This window comes from Terrapene carolina, unplaced genomic scaffold (genome assembly GCF_002925995.2).
Source record: "Terrapene carolina triunguis isolate 2854851 unplaced genomic scaffold, T_m_triunguis-2.0 Scaffold32474, whole genome shotgun sequence".
NCBI classification, from domain to species: domain Eukaryota; kingdom Metazoa; phylum Chordata; order Testudines; family Emydidae; genus Terrapene; species Terrapene triunguis.
This window is the reverse complement of record NW_020696825.1, coordinates 13,735-31,710: the sequence shown is the minus strand read 5'-3', so window position 1 is coordinate 31,710 and position 17,976 is coordinate 13,735. Positions and strand designations below refer to the sequence as shown.

Sequence of the window (17,976 nt, the reverse complement as noted above, 5' to 3'; positions counted from 1 at the left end):
AGCCTAACGGCCTTGACTAACCCTTTGCCAGTTAATTTGGGTCAGGTGCTGGCATTAGCCTAATGACCTTAACTGGTTAACTGGCCCTCAGGTGTCTTGACTGGCTTGGGGTAGCCTTTGTTTAGCTATTCAGAGAATAGGGATCTGCTCCTCCAGTGGCTGCTCTCCCTGTCTTCCCCTCTGGCCTGGAGGGAGGAAGGTGGCTGCTGCTCCTGCTAGGCCCTGGGCCCTTGCTGCTGCTCCTGCTCCAGCTCCTCCCTCTCTGCTACCTGGTTGCTGGCTGGCTGGTGGACGCCCCCAACCCTCGGTTGCTGCTGCTCCTGCTACAGCTCCTTGGGGGGGGCCTGCTGGCCCACTCCCTAGGAGAGGGAAGTGAGGGACCCCGCCCCAGCCCTTGCTGCTGCTATGGACACCATCACCACCACCTGGAATGGGTCCTGCCTGCCTGGCCACTGGATGGTCTGCTGGAGCCGCTGCTGCTGTGCTTCCTGCCTGGGAGCTGCTGGAGCCTCGAGGTGGAGAAGAAGATGGTTTGCTGCTGGGGGAATGTGCAGAGACTCTGCAGACCACCGTGGAGGGGGCCTTTTAGACTGAGTTACTTTCCAACTGTGCTCTTGTGGTGGGGGTCTTGACTGTGTTTGTGGGGACACAGGGGGTGTGGTGTGGAGCCTGCCCCCTGGTCCATCTGAGTGCCCCCTGGTCCATCTGTGTGCCCCCACTTCCCCCACCACACCACATTCATAGAAATAGGTTTAGATGCTTGTTTCTGAAATAAAGTTGAAATGTAAATTAAAATATTCTTTTTTTACACCTTGTTACAATTATTCCAATTTAGAAAATATTATCTTTTTTCTTTCCTATTTTACATTGAAATTTCACAGGAGTAGAAAATTCTGACAGGAGTGAATGATCCCATCCACCACCACCTGCTACCCCTGGGGCAGGGGCTGGGGAAAGGCGAGGGCTAAGGGTTGCCAGGTGTCCAGTTTATGACTGGAACCTCCAGTTGAATAGGAAAACTGGCAGGGTCCAGTCAGCACAAAAAGTCCACTTGCCTGCAGTGACTGGCCTCCAGCACTGGGGATGGGAAGAGCAGCAGCAGTGGGAGGGGAGAGTCTGTGTCGTGGGTGTCACTGTTGTCACACCCCAATGGCCCCCTCCCTCAGGGAGTCCCCGGGGAAAGCAGATCAACATTACATGTGGCTAATGCTCTTGCAAGCATCGCAAAGCATTTTGGGGAGGGTCAAAGGTGTGTGAGTGGGGAATGGAAGATTCCTTTGCAGGAGTACGAGAGGCCAACGGGGGGGGGGGGGGAGAGAAAGAAAAAAGCAGAGAATGGGTTAACTTGGTACTTTAGCTAGCTTCATGTGCAGATAAGATGCTGACCCTGGCCCAAGGTCATGGGCTCGATGAGAAATCTACAGACAAGAAATCTAGTGTTGCCCAGTTGTGAGAAGAGGAGAACTAAGTGGAGCAGAGCTGCAAAGATAGCAGCGAAAACAGAGCAAATGACGTGGCGATGGTGAAGGCCAACAGAAGGGAAAACAAATTCTCCAGAGCCGGTGTGTTTTGGGCAGCCGAGAAGGCCACAGCAAGCTGATTGGGACTGGTACAAAGAGCACCAGGCACAGAGGGCCCTGGACAATGACACCCCCAAAGGAACCCAGGACTTAAAAACCCTCCTGAGAGCTGGAGCAATTCAGAGATTACAGCGGATTCCCCGATGACCTAGGCCCAGGGCAAGAACTCCCGTCCACCCCCCCTTCTTCTTGCATTACACCCAGGCCTGGCCAGTCTTGGGTAGTGCGTGTGTGAGTATGAAAGTGGGTGAGGGCTTGGGGCGCTAATGCTTTCTTTCTTCCCCTGAGTGACATGGCAGCGTTCCCAGGACTCTCTGCTGTATTTTATTATTTTATTAATAAAGTTTTAAAATTTTAACACTTGGTGTGTTACGTCATCTTCTCCCCAAATGATCCTGAGGTGTCAGCCTGATCACTTGATGCTCCAGGCAGATTAGTAATGAAAATCTGTAACACTGTCAGGGACAGCTCTGGCCTGAGCTGGGACCGGGCAGATTATCAGGGGAGCCACGTTTTTACCCCCAGCACTGAGACTAGGACAGAAGAAAGGGCGGAGCGTCCCAGAGAAGGTGCCAATGAAAGTGAAGAGATGGGATCTGTCAGTCACATTGTAAAACGAGACCTCGCCCGCCTCATAGTCTAGGAAAATCCCCACCCGGCTGGGCCTGACGCTCACAGGGAGGACCCAGGGGGAGGTAAGGGCCTTGTATTCCCCAGCACTCAGCCACACAACCCAGTATCGATCCGCCGGTGTGGGTGTGATCAGCCCCTTCCTGCGCACAGATTTCCTACAAATCCCCAGAGCCCACCTCGTCTTGTCTCCCACCTCCACCTCCCAGTAACGCCTCCCTCCCATGAACCCCTCAGTGCCCAGGACACAGACACAAGGATCAAATCTCTCAGAATTGTCAGGCAGATCCTGGCGTGTGCTTCTGAGTCTCACACATTTCCGATCCTCAGACAGGTTGAGCCAGGGATTAGCCGTGTCTGGATCCAGAGTCACGTCCACTGGGGAGAAAGTCACAGAGTCAGTGCCAGGGGCAGGGGCTGATCACTGGGATCAAAGGGAAATTAAGCTGCATCCCTGTTAATTGCAGGGGGGGGGAGGTTATTGCCTGAGCAGGAGTCAGGGTCCATCTGTCTGTGTGGAGACAATGAGCAGGAAAAGGGCAGGAGGAGCGGGGGAGGGTGGGAAGGTGTCAGTGGGGGCAGGGGATGGGAGGGAAAAGGTTGATGCTGGGAGAGGAAAGGGGAGGGGCAGGTGACAGTAGGAGGAGGAGGAGGGGCAGAGGGGAGGGGCATGCACAAGGACAATGGGCGGGCAAGGAAAGGGGCATGTACCAGAGAGGTTGAAGGGAAGGGCAGGTTCCCGGGGGCTGCACGGGGTGAGGGAAGGGGTGGACACCAGGGCAGAAGAAGGGGATGGACCCCAGGGGACACAGAGAAGCAAGGGAAGGGGTGGGCACAAGGGAGCAGAAGGATGTGAGGGAATGGGGGGGGGCTCCAATGGGACAGAGGGAATCAAGGGGAGGGACTGGTGCCAGGGGGTGGGGGAGGATGAGGAGTGGGGCAGGTGCCAGGACCATGGGGGGGGGAGGGAATGGGCAGGCACCAGGGGAACAGAGTGAGACAGGATCCTGATCCTGGGGGCAGAGGGGCTGGCTAGGGCAGGGGCTGTCACTAGTGGTTGGAGGAGGGCAAGAGGAGGGGCATGTGCCAGGGAGCAGAATGGGGTGATGGGAGGGGGGGACACAGAGGGGGTAAGAGGGAAGGGGAGGGGCATGCATCTGGGCCATAGAGTATTTTTGAGAGACAGGACTGGTTTCAAGGGAAAGAGAGAGATGAGGAGAGGGGTGGGCACCAAGGATCCAAAGGTTGGGCTAGAGAAGGGGTGGGCGGCACTGGGGGATGGGGGGAAGGGAATGGGCTTGCACCAGGGGACACAAGAGGTGAACAGAGGGGCAGGCACTAGGGAGGCAGAGGGGGAGTAGAAGGAGAGGCTGGCACCAGGGGAAAAGGAGGGGGTGGGAGAAGGTGCAGGTGACAAGGGGACAAAGAGGGGTGAGGGTAGGACAGGTGTCAGAGGGACATGGGGGGCAAAGGGGTGGAGCAAAAATAAACAAAACAAAACAAACAAAAAAAGCGGCCGTGCCACCCTAGGATTGGGCAGAATGCCGCCTCCAACAATCTGCCGCTCCAAGCACCATCTTGCTCAGCTGGTGCCTGGAGCCAGCCCTGATGACAGCAGCAGCTGTAGCAGGACAAAACCCTGGAGAGCTGCCCCTGGCTGGAGAAAGTGGATGCAGAGAATAAAGGCACAGTCTGAAATGACCCCAGCTCCAGGAGGGGATGGAAACTAATCCAAGCCCAGCTCTGGGAAGGAGGACTGAGGACTCCTGACTTGAGGACAGTGAGGAACCTGGAGCGAATACAGCACAGGGTTTTGGGCCACCTACCTGGCTTCCAGGGTCCCTGTCCCAGCTCCCAGGCAGCTCCCCCTCCCCCACAGCCTCCAGCTCCCCCCGACCTCAGGCTGCCTCTACCCTGTCCTGTTCCCTGGGGGGGGGGGGGTGACCCAGGGCCCAGCATGGAGCCATCAGGGTCACTACAATCCTGTCTACCACACCCAGAAGACAGGCACAGGATGGGCTCAGGGAGGGGCTGGCCCCACAATGGGAACCTCGTGCCCCCTCCCCCAAGGTTTGCTGCTGCCCTTGCTGGGCCTTGTCCGCACTCAGACCAGGAGCCCTGTGGGGCTGGCAGCCCCTTGTTCTGTCTCTGCAGTGCCTGGCTCACTCGTGGGCGCTATATCAATAATAACACTCACTGCCCAGCCCCTAAGGGCTGCATGACAGCGCGGGGCCTTCCCCATTGCACACGGGGACTCTGGGGCACAGGGAGGCCTGGTTACTCTGCCCCACACATTCACCCAGTGACTCCCCCGAGCTCTCGGACCCGGGTCGCTGGGGTCAGAGCGTAGGCAGTCGAGTGGCACTGACCGGCCGGGGCTGCTGCGGTGGGTGAAAGGAAAGGGTTAATCCCAGCGCAGTGGCACTTTGCTGCCCAGCCCTGGCTGGTCTCTGCCCTCTGGGTGCAGCACAGGGCGTGTGTCTCTGAGCAGGTCCCTGCCCACTCACCCGCCATTTGCCCCAGACACAGAGAACCCAGGTGCCGAGGGAAGGAGCAGCCCCAGCAGCGCCGCATTGGCCCTGGCACGGGCTGAGCCTGCGAGCACAGCAGCAGAGGCAGCGGCAGAGAGAGGGACTCAGCCATTGAGAGCAGCAGCGTCCCCACCCGCAGGGGAGGGGGCAGCACTGGGACAACAGGCCGGGCTGGGTCAGGGGCTGGGAGCTCTGGCAGCGAGCGTGGTGCCAGCATCAACAGCCCTGCTGGAGACCCTGGGCCTGGCCAGCCTGGAGCAGTCAGCGAGTGACTCAGGGCCTGGGACCCTGCCCAGGAAAGGGCTTCTGGGGGGGGGGGGTGACAGGAGGCTCCCTAGGGGCTGGTTATCCCCTAGAACAAGGCACTGAGGTGACTGGCTCAGGATCCCGACAGGCTCAGGGGCCAGATGTGTGGAATGGCCCAGAGCCCAGCCGTGTTCAGGGTCCAGTGAGCACAGACTGTGCTGGGCTGGGAGCAGTGAACGGGGAGGGGAGCAGGGATGTGCTGGCTCCAGCCAGTCACAGAGAGGAAGCTGCTTCCCCCACAGCCTGGGGCTCCTGCTCCCCTGAGATCCTGGCCCTGCAGCCGGCACCGACTGCTCAGCCTCCATCGGCCGGGACAGACACACCCAGCTTGGCCCCTTCAACTGCCCCCTGCTGGGGGGGGGGGGGAAGAGAGGAGCGGCGGGGGTAGGATGAAAGGGCCAGTTCAACAGTCACAGACCGAGCTCACTGAACCTTCCCACTCTCCCTCTCCTCTGCCTTAGTTTCTTCTCTGTCCCTCCTCGCTGTCAGGTTTCTGCCTTTGCCCCCGGTCTCCTCGCTGGGGTTGTGGGGAGAGGTTTGGACGGGGGCAGCTCACACTCAGCCGTTGTGACAGGGTCACACTCTTGTGAGTGAATCTCACTCACTGAGCAGCAAACCACTGACCCAACCTCAAACTGGGCTGTGCTCAGAGCAGATGGGGATTCAGCTTGTTACCCAGTAACACAAGGCCCAGGTCAGACCGCAGCCAGACCGGCCCCTGCTCCAGCTCAGAAAGCTCGGCCAGCCTTGGCTAATGAGGGCTGGGGCAGTGCTGAGCGGTGGCCACACAACGCAGCCCTCACATGTCCCAGGAGAGAGGCATGGACACATCATCCGTTATCAGTCTGTGCAGCACCCTGCACAATGGGCCCAGTCCAGACCTCACAGCACCTGGCTCAGTGACACCAATTAACTCAGCCATGGAGGGGTCAGGATGTCAGAGTGATGGGGCCTGGTCAGATACCTGGGAATATACCAGCCGGTGGGTGCGAGGGTTGCCAACTCTCTCGGACCAGATGGACCGGATGCCATACTGTGTCAATGACGTCCGGTCTGGGAGAGTTGGCAACCCTAGTGGGTGTAAATATCAGGCAAACTCCCCAGCACTGAGCACATCAGCCTCCAGCTATCACACAGCTCCAAGCCTGTCAACTGGGTGCATGCGTGTCCTGGGGTCCCAGGCTCTGTCCAGATCCCCAGGCACAACACAGCTGAATGTCCCAGTAGACTCCACTCACCTCCAAATCTCTTCAGCGCTTCCCTCATGTCAAGGGAAATTTTATACACATTCTTCAGGTCAGTAGAAACAGCTTCTGGTTCCTGGAGTTTCACATTCTCACTCCTATGAAGAAAACATCCCATCATCACTCAGCTGCTCTGTGCACACATCACTGCAGAGCCGCTACCAAGGATATAAGAGCAATGAACTTCGGAAACGTACCTGCTCAATGTGCTTTTCACATCCTGGAGGAGAAAGAGAATCAATGTTCTTAGTTAAAAGCACGTGTAAAAAACAGTGAATTTTCACTCTGCACATCAACCTTTCACCTAGAAAACAAATCAACCTTTCCAGGCTTCACTGTTTTGTGATAAAACTCATATGGCATTTTGCCTTAACACTTGTTTCATTGATGTAGGTGAGACAGGAATTTAGCTAAAGGGTTCTCCCTTCTAGGGACCCAACCCATCAGTATCTGTGTTTATCGACTGTGTTGGGTCCAATGTTCTGGGGTCAGAGCAGGGATGGGTTTAGCTCAGTATCATTTTTGTGTCATCCATTTAATCTCCCGTGGCCTCCTGGGATCTCCAGGAGGAGAATTCCCCTCTAACATGAACTGCTATATTTTGGAACTGATGGAGCCCTTAGCCGGATGTTCTGTTTGTCTGTAACCACAGAACACATTTACTCTCATTGTTGGAATCCAGACCTATGAATCTGAGTTATAATTCTGGATGAAGACAGAGAATTTTGATGCCATCTCACCGTTAGCAGCTCGATAACTGGTTGCTCACACTTCTCCTCTAACTCTGTGATCAGCTGCTGCAGAGAGGAGCTTTGCTGGGAGAGTTTGGTGACATTTTCCTGTAGTCTCTGCAGAGTCTCCCTCTCCTCCTCCTCCAGGCTCTGCAGAAGCATCTGCTCCTCCTCTCTCAGCAGTGCGTGCAGCTTGTTAAATTCATCTGCAATCATCTCTCTCTTATTCTTCACTTTCCTCTGGAGATAGAAAAATAGGAAAGGCACAGAGAAAACATGAGCCAGATGCTGCGTTACACAGACAGGGCCTCTCTCCATGAAGCAGGGAATGTTAAATCACTATCAGGTTTGTAAGGAAATTTACTTCTTTGAGAAATGTACCATAAAGGGTTTGTTTTAGTTCAGAGTTAATAAGGCCAGTTCCATAGCGGGGTTGTCTAGGGTGCTTTGTAAAGACGCAGTATGTTATTGCAGGTGGCATGGGATGGACACAAGGGAGTGGGGAGAAATCGAGGGACCAGGAGAGATTTACAGGGGGCCACACTGGGCATCCATGGGGGCATTTGGGTGTCCAGTGCTGGGCACTCAGACATCTAGGGGAGCCATCACAGCGGGATATGGGCGATGCTCCTTCTTTGACAACCTGCTCCCAGGGCTGCAAAGTTCACTACCTAGGGCTGGTGCTAACAGCCCTTTGGGGGCATCCTGGGGCTCACATGGGTGTTGGACACCCAGGACATTGTCAGAGCTGGCTTTGGCCTCACCCAGCGTGCCTGAGCGCCCCATGCCCATGTGTCCAGTGACCAGCCAGTGTCTTCCTCACACCCCCCACGCTCTCTGCAGGGATTTCACTGTAAGAGGCAGGTGAACCGGCACAAATATTTTGTCCCCTGGGTTCATCACCTGGCTACAGACAAGCACAGGTAAAATCACAGTAACAGTAGCAGGTGACTGGGATGAAGTGGCCACATGATGGCAGCAAAGGCTGCGAAGTGGGCGAGCGCTGCCTGGCTTTACACTGACCCACCCCTGGCTCTGCTGACTCAGGGGGTGGCCACACTGCAATGGAGGAGTGAAGACAGCACATGAAGACACACCCCAGCTTGCTCGGGTGCTGGTAGCCGTGACGCCACAGCAGCAGGGGCTGTACAAGCCCACCCAGCTCCCTGGGTAATGACTCAGTGACTAGCCCGCAGCTACCTGTTGTTGCCATTTAGATGCACCCTGGGGGCAGATTTTCCAAAGAGCTCAGCACCCACAACTGGGTTCGATGTTCAGAAGAGCTCAGCTCCCAGCGTGCCCCAGCCCAGCGAGTGATTTTGAACCTCAGCCATGGGGTAAATCCCCCCCCCCCCGAGTTCCCAGCTCTAGTGTCTGGCCCAGGCACTGGGCAGATGCACTGCAGGGATTGTGGGGGAGGGGGTGGGAGAGGATGGAGAAGGAACAATCCCTGTGTCCTCCAGGCTGCAGACACACTGTGGAGCTATTTTATGGAGGCCCCTGAATCCCGCTGGCTGCAGCAGCCTCTACACCACCCCCACCTGCAGGAGGGAAACAGGGTTCATGGCATAGTGAAAACACTGCACCCACTATGGAGAATTTGCCCTTATCAGAGAGCATTGGGGTGAGTTTGCACCACCTCACTAGGGCCAGGAACTGCCCCTCCTCTGCCACGTACAGTAGCTGCTGTGCTGAAACCCCCACCAGAGACACGGCCTGATCCTGCTGGCACCAAGCCTGTGTCATGGGGCAAGAAACCAGAGCAGGTTCATACCCTCGTCCTGGAGTTTCACAGCTCCTTCATCCCTGGGAGCATTGCAGGGGGAAGGGCTCAGGGAGAGATAAACCCGGACACCCACCTGCCACTCCGTGGTTTCCTTCTTCTCTTTAGATGTCAGCGCCAGGGCCTTCTCCAGCTCCTTCCTCAGAGGGCCCAGGGCTCCCTGGAGTTTCTCCTGCAGGGACATCGCATGCAATAAACAGCCATTAGTCTGCCTGTCTGATGGGTGGAGAGTATCATAGAATCAAAGAATCACAGGGTTGGAAGGGACCTCAGGAGGTCATCTAGTCCAACCCCCTGCTCAAAGCAAGACCAATCCCCAACTAAATCATCCCAGTCAGGGCTTTGTCAAGCCTGACCTTAAAAACCTCTAAGGAAGGAGATTCCACCACCTCCCTAGGTAACCCATTCTAGTGCTTCACCACCCTCCTAGTCAAATAGTGTTTCCTAATATCCAACCTAAACCTCTCCCACTGCAACTTGAGACCATTACTCCTTGTTCTGTCTTCTGGTACCACTGAGAACAGTCTAGATCCATCGTCTTTGGAACCCCCTTTCAGGTAGTTGAAAGCAGCTATCAAATTCCCCCTCATTCTTCTCTTCTGCAGACTAAATAATCCCAGTTCCCTCAGCCTCTCCTCATAACTCATGTGCTCCAGCCCCCTAATCATTTTTATTGCCCTCTGCTGGACTCTTTCCAATTTTTCCACATCCTTCTTGTAGTGTGGGGCCCAAAACTGGACACAGTACTCCAGGTGAGGCCTCACCAATGTCGAATAGAGGGGAAGGATCACGTCCCTCGATCTGCTGATAATGCTCCTACTTATACAGCCCAAAATGCCATTAGCCTTCTTGACAACAAGGGCACACTGTTGACTCATATCCAGCTTCTCGTCCACTGTAACCCCTAGGTCCTTTTCTGCAGAACTGCTGCTTAGCCAATCGGTCCCTAGTCTGCAGCAGTGTATGGGATTCTTCCATCCTAAGTGCAGGATTCTGCACTTCTTGTTGAACCTCATCAGATTTCTTTTGGCCCAATCCTCTAATTTGTTTAGGTCCCTCTGTATCCTATCCCTACCCTCCAGCGTATCTACCACTCCTCCCAGTTTAGTGTCATCTGCAAACTTGCGGAGGGTGCAATCCACGCCATCCTCCAGATCATTAATGAAGATATTGAACAAAACTGGTCCCAGGACGAACTCTTGGGGCACTCCACTTGATACCAGCTGCCAACTAGACATGGAGGCAATGATCACTACCCATTGAGCCCAATGATCTAGCCAGCTTTCTATCCACCTTATAGTCCATTTATCCAGCCCATGATTCTTTAACTTGCTGGCAAGAATACTGTGGGAGACCATATCAAAAGCTTTGCTAAAGTCAAGGAATAACACATACACTGCTTTCCCCTGATTCACAGAGCCAGTTATATTGTCATAGAAGGCAGTTAGGTTAGTGAGGCATGACTTGCCCTTGGTGAACCCATGCCGACTGTTCCTGATCACTCTCCTCTCCTTGAAGTGCTTCAAAATTGGTTCCTTGAGGACCTGCTCCATGATTTTTCCAGGGACTGAGGTGAGGCTGACTGGCCTATAGTTCCCCGGATCCTCCTTCTTCCCTTTTTTAAAGATGGGCACTACATTAGCCGTTTCCAGTCATCCGGGACCTCCTTGATCACTATGAGTTTTCAAAGATAATGGCCAATGGCTCTGCAATCACATCAGCCAACTCCTTTATCACCCTCTGATGCAGCGCATCCGGCCCCATGGACTTGTGCTCGTCCAGCTTTTCTAAATAATCCTGAACCACTTCTTTCTCCACAGAGGGCTGGTCACCTCCTCCCCATGCTGTGCAGTAGTCTGGGAGCTGACCTTGTTCGTGAAGACAGAGGCAAAAAAAGCATTTACATTAGCTTTTTCCACATCCTCTGTCACTACGTTGCCTCCCTCATTCAGTAAGGGGCCCACACTTTCCTTGACTTTTTCTTGTTGCTAACATACCCAAAGAAACCCTTCTTATTACTCTTAACATCTCTTGCTAGCTGCAACTGCAATTGTGATTTGGCCTTCCTGATTTCACTCCTGCATGTCTGAGTACTATTTTTATACTCCTCCCTGGTCATTTGTCCAATCTTCCACTTCTTGTAAGCTTCTTTTTTGTGTTTAAGATCAGCAAGGATTTCACTGTTAAGCCAAGCTGGTCGCCTACCATATTTACTATTCTTTCTACACATTAGGATGGTTTGTTCCTGCAACCTCAATAAGGATTCTTTAAAATACAGCCAGCTCTCCTGGACTCCTTTCCCCCTCATATTATTCTCCCAGGGGATCCTGCCCATCAGTTCCCTGAGGGAGTCAAAGTCTGCTTTTCTGAAGTCCAAGGTCCATATTCTGCTGCTCTCCTTTCTTCCTTTTGTCAAGATCCTGAACTCGACCATCTCATGGTCACTGCCTCCCAAGTTCCCATCCACTTTTGCTTCTCCTACTAATTCTTTCCTGTTTGTGAGCAGCAGGTCAAGAAGAGCTCTGCCCCTAGTTGGTTCCTCCAGCACTTGCACCAAGAAATTGTCCCCTACATTTTTCCAAAAACTTCCTGGATTGTCTATGCACTGCTGTATTGCTCTCCCAGCAGTTATTGGGGTGATTGAAGTCCCCCATGAGAACCAGGGCCTGTGATCTAGTAACTTCTGCTAGTTGCCAGAAGAAAGCCTCGTCCACCTCATCCCCCTGGTCTGGTGGTCTATAGCAGACTCCCACCACGACATCACCTTTGTTGCTCACACTTCTAAACTTAATCCAGAGATTTAGGTTTTTCTGCAGTTTCATACTGGAGCTCTGAGCAGTCATACTCCTCTCTTACATACAATGCAACTCCCCCACCTTTTCTGCCCTGCCTGTCCTTCCTGAACAGTTTATATCCATCCATGACAGTAATCCAGCCATGTGAGTTATCCCACCAAGTCTCTGTTATTCCAATCACATCATAATTTCTTGACTGTGCCAGGACTTCCAGTTCTCCCTGCTTGTTTCCCATGCTTCTTGCATTTGTGTATAGGCACTTAAGATAACTTGCTGATGGTCCTACTTTCTCAGTCTGAGGCAGGAGTCCTCCCCTCTTGCACTCTCCTGCTGGTGCTTCCTTCCTTTATCCCACTTCTCCACTTACCTCGGGGCTTTGGTCTCCTTCCCCCGGTGAAACCTAGTTTAAAGCCCTCCTCACTACCCTGCTTGCAAAGATGCTCTTCCCTCTCTTCGTTAGGCCAGGAACAAGATCCACACGGTGCTCTCATCTGTCTTTCCAGGCTCTCATGTGGCCTCCCTCAGGCAGCAGCTGAGAGCCTGACACCAGTGCTGTCCCATGAACTGTACAGGGTGAAGCTGTGAGGTGGCTGGAGGTCAGTGAGGAACAGGGAACACACTCGGTCTGGGGGAATGTGCCACCCATAATTATAACTGCTCAGAGCTGTAATACCCCAGGGCTCTCTTCCCCTTTGACAGCGTGTGATTCCTTCACCCGGCACAGCGACGTGCTCCTGCCCTGTCAGCCTGGCTCTGTGCAGCACCCAGGGCAGCCCCCCAGAGCCCCTCATGAGCTCTGTGCAGAGATCTCCCCATTTTACTCCTCTTTTCTCTGGGCCCTCGAGTTCTCTCCCCCTCTCTGCCCAAGGGCCCAGGCTGCTGCTGCTGCTGAGAGCTCCTGGGGAGCTGTTCGGTGACACCCCTGTGTGCTGCTGCAGAGACGCACTGAGCGAGGGAGCCAGCAGGGGCTAGTGAGAGACAGAAGGAGAAGCGGCCTTGGCACCCATCAAAACAGCTTCATAAATGAGGAGGAATCGGACTGGGGGAGAGGGCAGAGGGACAAAGGTGGCTGGATTCTTTGAAGCTCCACCCACAAAATAAGCTCCGCCCATGTGAGTCACCAAAAGGAGACAGCATGGTCTGTTCACAGGAGATGGTGCAATGTTCAAAATAGGGTGGCGTTACTGATTGGCTCCAAGGGGCTCCTTCTGCCCAGCTCCCCACATGGGGCTAGAATATACCCCCAGGCTCTCTGGGCCTGGACCTTCTTTACTGGGGAAAAAATAAGAGGTGGCATCTCCCAAACATCACCTGCCTGTGGCACCGGCAGGAGGCGTCACTGGCAGTACGTGGTGCTGGGCTGTAACTCTCCCTCTCCGCTCTCACAAGGGGAATGACATTGTTAACAATGCTGATATTTAAAGGATCATCCCCAGGCACCTGAGCCCACCCCCCACTCAGGGACTGGGGCTGTTCACCCCTCTCCGAGCTGCTGTGCCCAGCTCTCTGCATCCCTACATGTGGGTCAGTTTTGAGGTTTTCTTCACAACCAGAACAGCTGGAGAGTGAGTGTAACACAAAGTGAAAGCTGAGATCCTGGAGAACAAGGCAGTCACAGAGAAGTGCCAGTACTTCCTGGCTGTTTCTGAGCCCTGTCAGTGAAAGTAGACACCAGGACTTACCAGTGCTCCCTGCACCAGGCCCGGCGTCCTTAACAGGGCGGGTGGCTCTGCCCCCCCAGAAGGGGTGAGGCCTTGGGGCAGAAGGGCCAAGGGGGCTCTGCTTCCCACCACTGGTGAGTGCGGGGAGGGGGGTGGTTTAATTCCTTCCCCCAAGCAACACGGTTGGGGCTGGGTTGCTCCGCTTCCCGCCGGCTGCGGTGAGTGCGGGGGCGCACCCAACCCCTGCTGCTGGCTGGTGCCAGGCCCCCTGCTAATCCCTCAGGCTACCCTGGGCCCCACAGGACCCCCCAAAGCTGGGGCCCAGGGCAGCAGCCCCTTTTGCTCCCCCCTGTTGGCAGCCCTGCTGGTAGGGTCTGGCAGCACTGCGGTGGCAACGCTTTAACCTCGCTACTGCGGCCTTGCTGCTGGAACCTACCGGCAGGGCCGCCAACGGGGAAGCAAATGTCGGCTGTGTGTGGGCCGGGCCAGTGGCCAGCTCTTGCCAGAGCACTGCTCCGGCCTGCACCGGCCCACTTTCACCTCTGCAAAGCACCCTGGCAGCCAGTTTTCACAGTGGGATCGCTACTAACCGTGCTGCTCTCTGTGTGGATGTAAGAGCGGCTAGTGTGAATGTGCTCTGCCTGCACAAGGAGCTAGTGAGCACATGCAACAGCGGCTTTAATCAAAGTGGCATAACTTTTGCCAACAAAACTTCGTAGTGTAGACAAAGCCTAAGAGCTGACAATCACTAAGAGCAGGGTAGAACCTCAAGAGACTGATCTGTAGAGCTTATAGTAGAGAAGCAGGTAACAGCTGGTGGGGCGGCCGGTGGAGTGGACCAGTTGGGTATGTGGCAGGGTGGTGACACAGAGGAGCAAGCAAGGTGCCTTCTTCCTCCCCTCCACCAGGCATATCTCTGAGTCTTCACTCACCTGGGACCACCACTGTGAGTGGGGTGCGGTGAGGGACTTGTAAAGGAACTTTTGGTTGTAGAACTAAAAAACCTGAGGCAGAAGACGCTGCCCATCACACTCTGGGGTGGGTGTTTTGCTCACGGTTTTATGTTTATGAATCCTGCTTGCAGCATTTTCCTTAATTAATGCCAGGTTACTTCCCTCCTTTCATTTAAAGTTTCTTTTCTACGATAGGCACCAACTCTGTGGGGGCTCCAGGGCTAAAGCAATCAAGGGGAAAAAAGAGTGATCAGCTCCTCCCCCTTCCTCCAGTGCCCCCTGCCCACCGTGGATCAGCTATACAGCAGTGTGCAGGAGGCATTGGGGGGAGAGGGCAGAGCGAGGGCAGGGTGCGCTCGGGTTGTAGAACCAATGTGAATGAAATTGTTTTTAGTTATCCTGTACCATTGTAACTTCTGTTCACCATTTCATTACACTTGCCATTTTGCCTACATTGTAACTTTCATTACACTTGCCATTTTGCCTACATTGTAACTTCTGTGCCATATTGTAATTCAAACCCCATTTTAAAACGCTTACTCTATTTTGTAAGGGCTTGCTGCAACCTTCATTGTTGCAAACCCTGCTGTAATTTTATTAGTCTAGTTGAGATGTGTGAATGAGGGATGCATGGGTGATAGAATCAACCTCCAGCACCAGCCCGTCCTGATGAGATAAAGTTCAAATACCAAAGGCTGAAGAACTAGACAACAGCCCTAACTCAAGCAAGAAGCATCCACCCTAAAAAGAAACAACAGAAGGAAGATCAAAGCCAGGTCCCAGGCTGACAGTCACGCCTGCAATTGACGGGTGATCAAGCACCAAACCCAGAGGCGGCGTGACACAGCGAGACCTAGGAACTTTGAATCCAAACTAAACTCCTATAAAAAAGGAAGGGTGAGATGAGAGACTTTGGGTAACGTTCTGCTATCAACATCAAGGAGCATCGGTGCGCGCCCGACAGAGACCCGGCTCCTCCTCGTGCTCAGCTTTCCTGGCCAGTTAGCTGCCACGAGCTCCGATCCCAAGCTGCGAACTCAAACTACAATCAGGACTGGTAACTATCCAGCAGCTGCAGAACATTTTGGTGTGTGTGTGTGTGTGTGTGTGTATGTGTGTAAGCATTAAGGTATTTGCTAATAGTTACAGATTAATAATAAATGTGGCATCTTTGCCTTGACCCCTAAAACGATCCTGTATAAGTTTGTGGGACAACAGGGTAAGGGGGCAGAATAGGGCAGGAAGAGGTGGGGTGGGGGTGGGGTCTTGGGGGAAAGGATGGAGTGGGGGGCGGGGCCTGTGCAGAGCAGGGCTTGAGCACCCCTGGGGAAATGAGGAAGCCAGCACCTGTGTTTTCTACACTCAGACTCTGTGCTGTAGAGAGGGGAAGTATTGCCTCTCAGAGGCGCGCAGGGTGGGGTGTGGTTTGCCCAGGTTACTGGGTGGGGGCTCGAGCTGGTTCTGTGTTGTAATGCTGAACAGGAACCCCTAGATATTGAACCCGGCCCTTCTTGCTGCCCACTCCACCTGGCAGAGGGGTTACAGGTGCACAAAGAGCCATCAGCCCTGTCCTCTCTCTATCAGGCACTGAAACTTGCAGTGTTGGGGCAAAAAAGTCTGGATCTTTTTCCATTACCCAGAACCCCCAGTGCTCACCCCTCTGAAAACCAGGCCCTTTCGTTTAGGTGCCTAACCTTAGGCAGCCAGGTGTAAAAGATTGTCCTTGGATTGAGAGGACAATAAACCTGGTGTCCTTAAGGGATTTAATTAAGCAAAGTCAACAGCATTTCCTACCTTGTACTCCTGGGCAGCCTCCTCTATGGGAACCACCGTGTGAGACTTGTGGTCCCGGGATTTCTCACACACCAAGCAAATGGTTTCTCCATCCTCCTCACAGAAGAGTTTGAGACGTTCCTCGTGTCTCTCACACAGTTTCTCCTTTTGCCCTTTTCCTGGTTTTAACCCCAGTTGTTGGAGCTTTTGTACAATGTTGTTCAGCTGGGTGTTGGGTTTGAACTCCCCTTTCTGGAACTGGGCTCTGCACTGGGGACAGGTCAGGGGTGTCCCTGTTCCCCATTGCTCACAGTACTGGGTGATGCAGGCTCGGCAGAAGTTGTGCCCACACGCTATAGTCACCGGCTCTGTCAGATACCCCAAGCAGATGGAGCAAATAGCGTCATCTTTTATGTCCCCTGCTGTAGCTGGAGAGGCCATCGCAGCTGGGTGGGTGTCTGTTCTCTCTGCCCTTTGCAGGCAGCCAGCAGCCCAACCAACCACACCCACAGGCAACCCGAAAGCAAAAGGAAAAAAATCAACGGCAAGCAGCCTTTTAAAGCTTCTTTTAGCAGATTGTGCAACCGGGAGCCAATCATGCGCTCCAGCAGGATATTCTACCCAAAAAAAAAAAAAAAATAGGAAGAAGCCACAGCCCTGAAAAGCCTCCAAACAAGCAACTTAAAGAAACGAATAGGCAATTTCATACAGAAAGAGCCTAAACAGACTTACTGGGAGCAGAGGGGATAAAAGTGACCACAGTGGGGTGAGCCATCTGCAGTGGTGGCCAAAATAGGACATGTGGCAGAGAGGCTGGTGTTCCTTGCTGGCCCATCTCAGCACCCCTCTCCCCAGGGCTGTGGTGTTAAAGCACATTGCCCCATATGTCTTTGTTACATAAAATAATGTATTGTCACTTTATGTGGCTTTGACCTGCTGTTCCCATGGCCTGACAGTTACTCTGTTTCCTATAAGCCACTGTAAATGCAGCTTCACTCTATTTTAGTTATTTATTTTTAATTCCTTTTTAAAAGCAGTGTATTGGTTACTCCTATTTTCCTTAGCACGTCTTGGTTATAGGGTGACCAGAGGTCCCGATTTTATAGGGACAGTCCCGATTTTTGGGTCTTTTTCTTATATAGGCTCCTATTACCTCCCACCCCCTGTCCCGATTTTTCACACTTGCTGTCTGGTCACCCTACTTGGTTAACACTGTGCACATGGATGTCATTGTACTGCTTAGTGTACAGTTTTCATAATAAATAATCACAGAAAATAATAATTGACGCTACAGGTTGAACCTCCCTAATCCGGACTTCCCTAGTCTGGCAACACCCCTTGTCCAGCATAGTCGGTGACCCAGTGGGTGCTTGGGGCTGGAACACTCAAGGGGGAAAAACTGATGGGCTGGGACCAGGAGTTTTGGGGGACCAGAGAAGAGTGGACCTGGCAGGGGCCAGGGGAGTGGGGGGTGGGCAGCTGGGAGCGGAGCCCTGGTGGGTTACACATCGCTTCTCGGCTCCTTGGAGCTAAGATCAAAGTGTAGTGTCTGTTCTTATCAGTTTAATTTTTTTTGATGAACAACTACAAACACCCGTCCAGAGGATGGAATCTGTTGAGTAACATAGAGTTAAAGTTGTAGTGATTACTTTATTTTCCAAATAAATTCACAGATTATAACCGATCAGGTGTCAAGTTCGCCAACAGCTCTTAACAAGCAAGTGTTGGCAGGCGAGCGTGTCGCGCATTGTCGGGAAGTCCAGCATGCATCGGCAGGAATATGTGCGTGTAATGACTTGTTTACAATACGATACTATAAATAGGCGACATGTATGAAATCTAATTTAGATTGTTTCTGAATTGTGTAAAAAGCAGTTAACAATAGTGCAATAAGTATTTAAAAAATTTTATTCATATTCGATACCTTCGATCTTTACGGATTACAGATCACATACAAAGCAAATTGTATTATTGTTTTTTCAATAAAAC

The 17,976-nt window shown here is 53.2% G+C and overlaps 1 protein-coding gene and 1 pseudogene across 1 annotated transcript; one reads left to right on the top strand and one right to left on the bottom strand.

Annotated features, from left to right (window-relative positions):
• Positions 1–2,013: 2,013 nt before the first annotated feature.
• LOC112125221 (E3 ubiquitin-protein ligase TRIM39-like) lies at positions 2,014–16,604 on the bottom strand (the record flags this gene model as incomplete). The annotated part of the gene is made up of 6 exons (XM_026663108.1): positions 2,014–2,588; positions 6,286–6,389; positions 6,489–6,511; positions 7,032–7,262; positions 8,882–8,977; positions 16,009–16,604. Coding segments are annotated over 6 exons (1,625 nt in total), but the record flags the coding sequence as incomplete, so codon positions are not given.
• Positions 16,605–17,494: 890 nt separating this feature from the next.
• On the top strand, positions 17,495–17,658 carry LOC112125222 (annotated as a pseudogene).
• Positions 17,659–17,976: the final 318 nt, after the last annotated feature.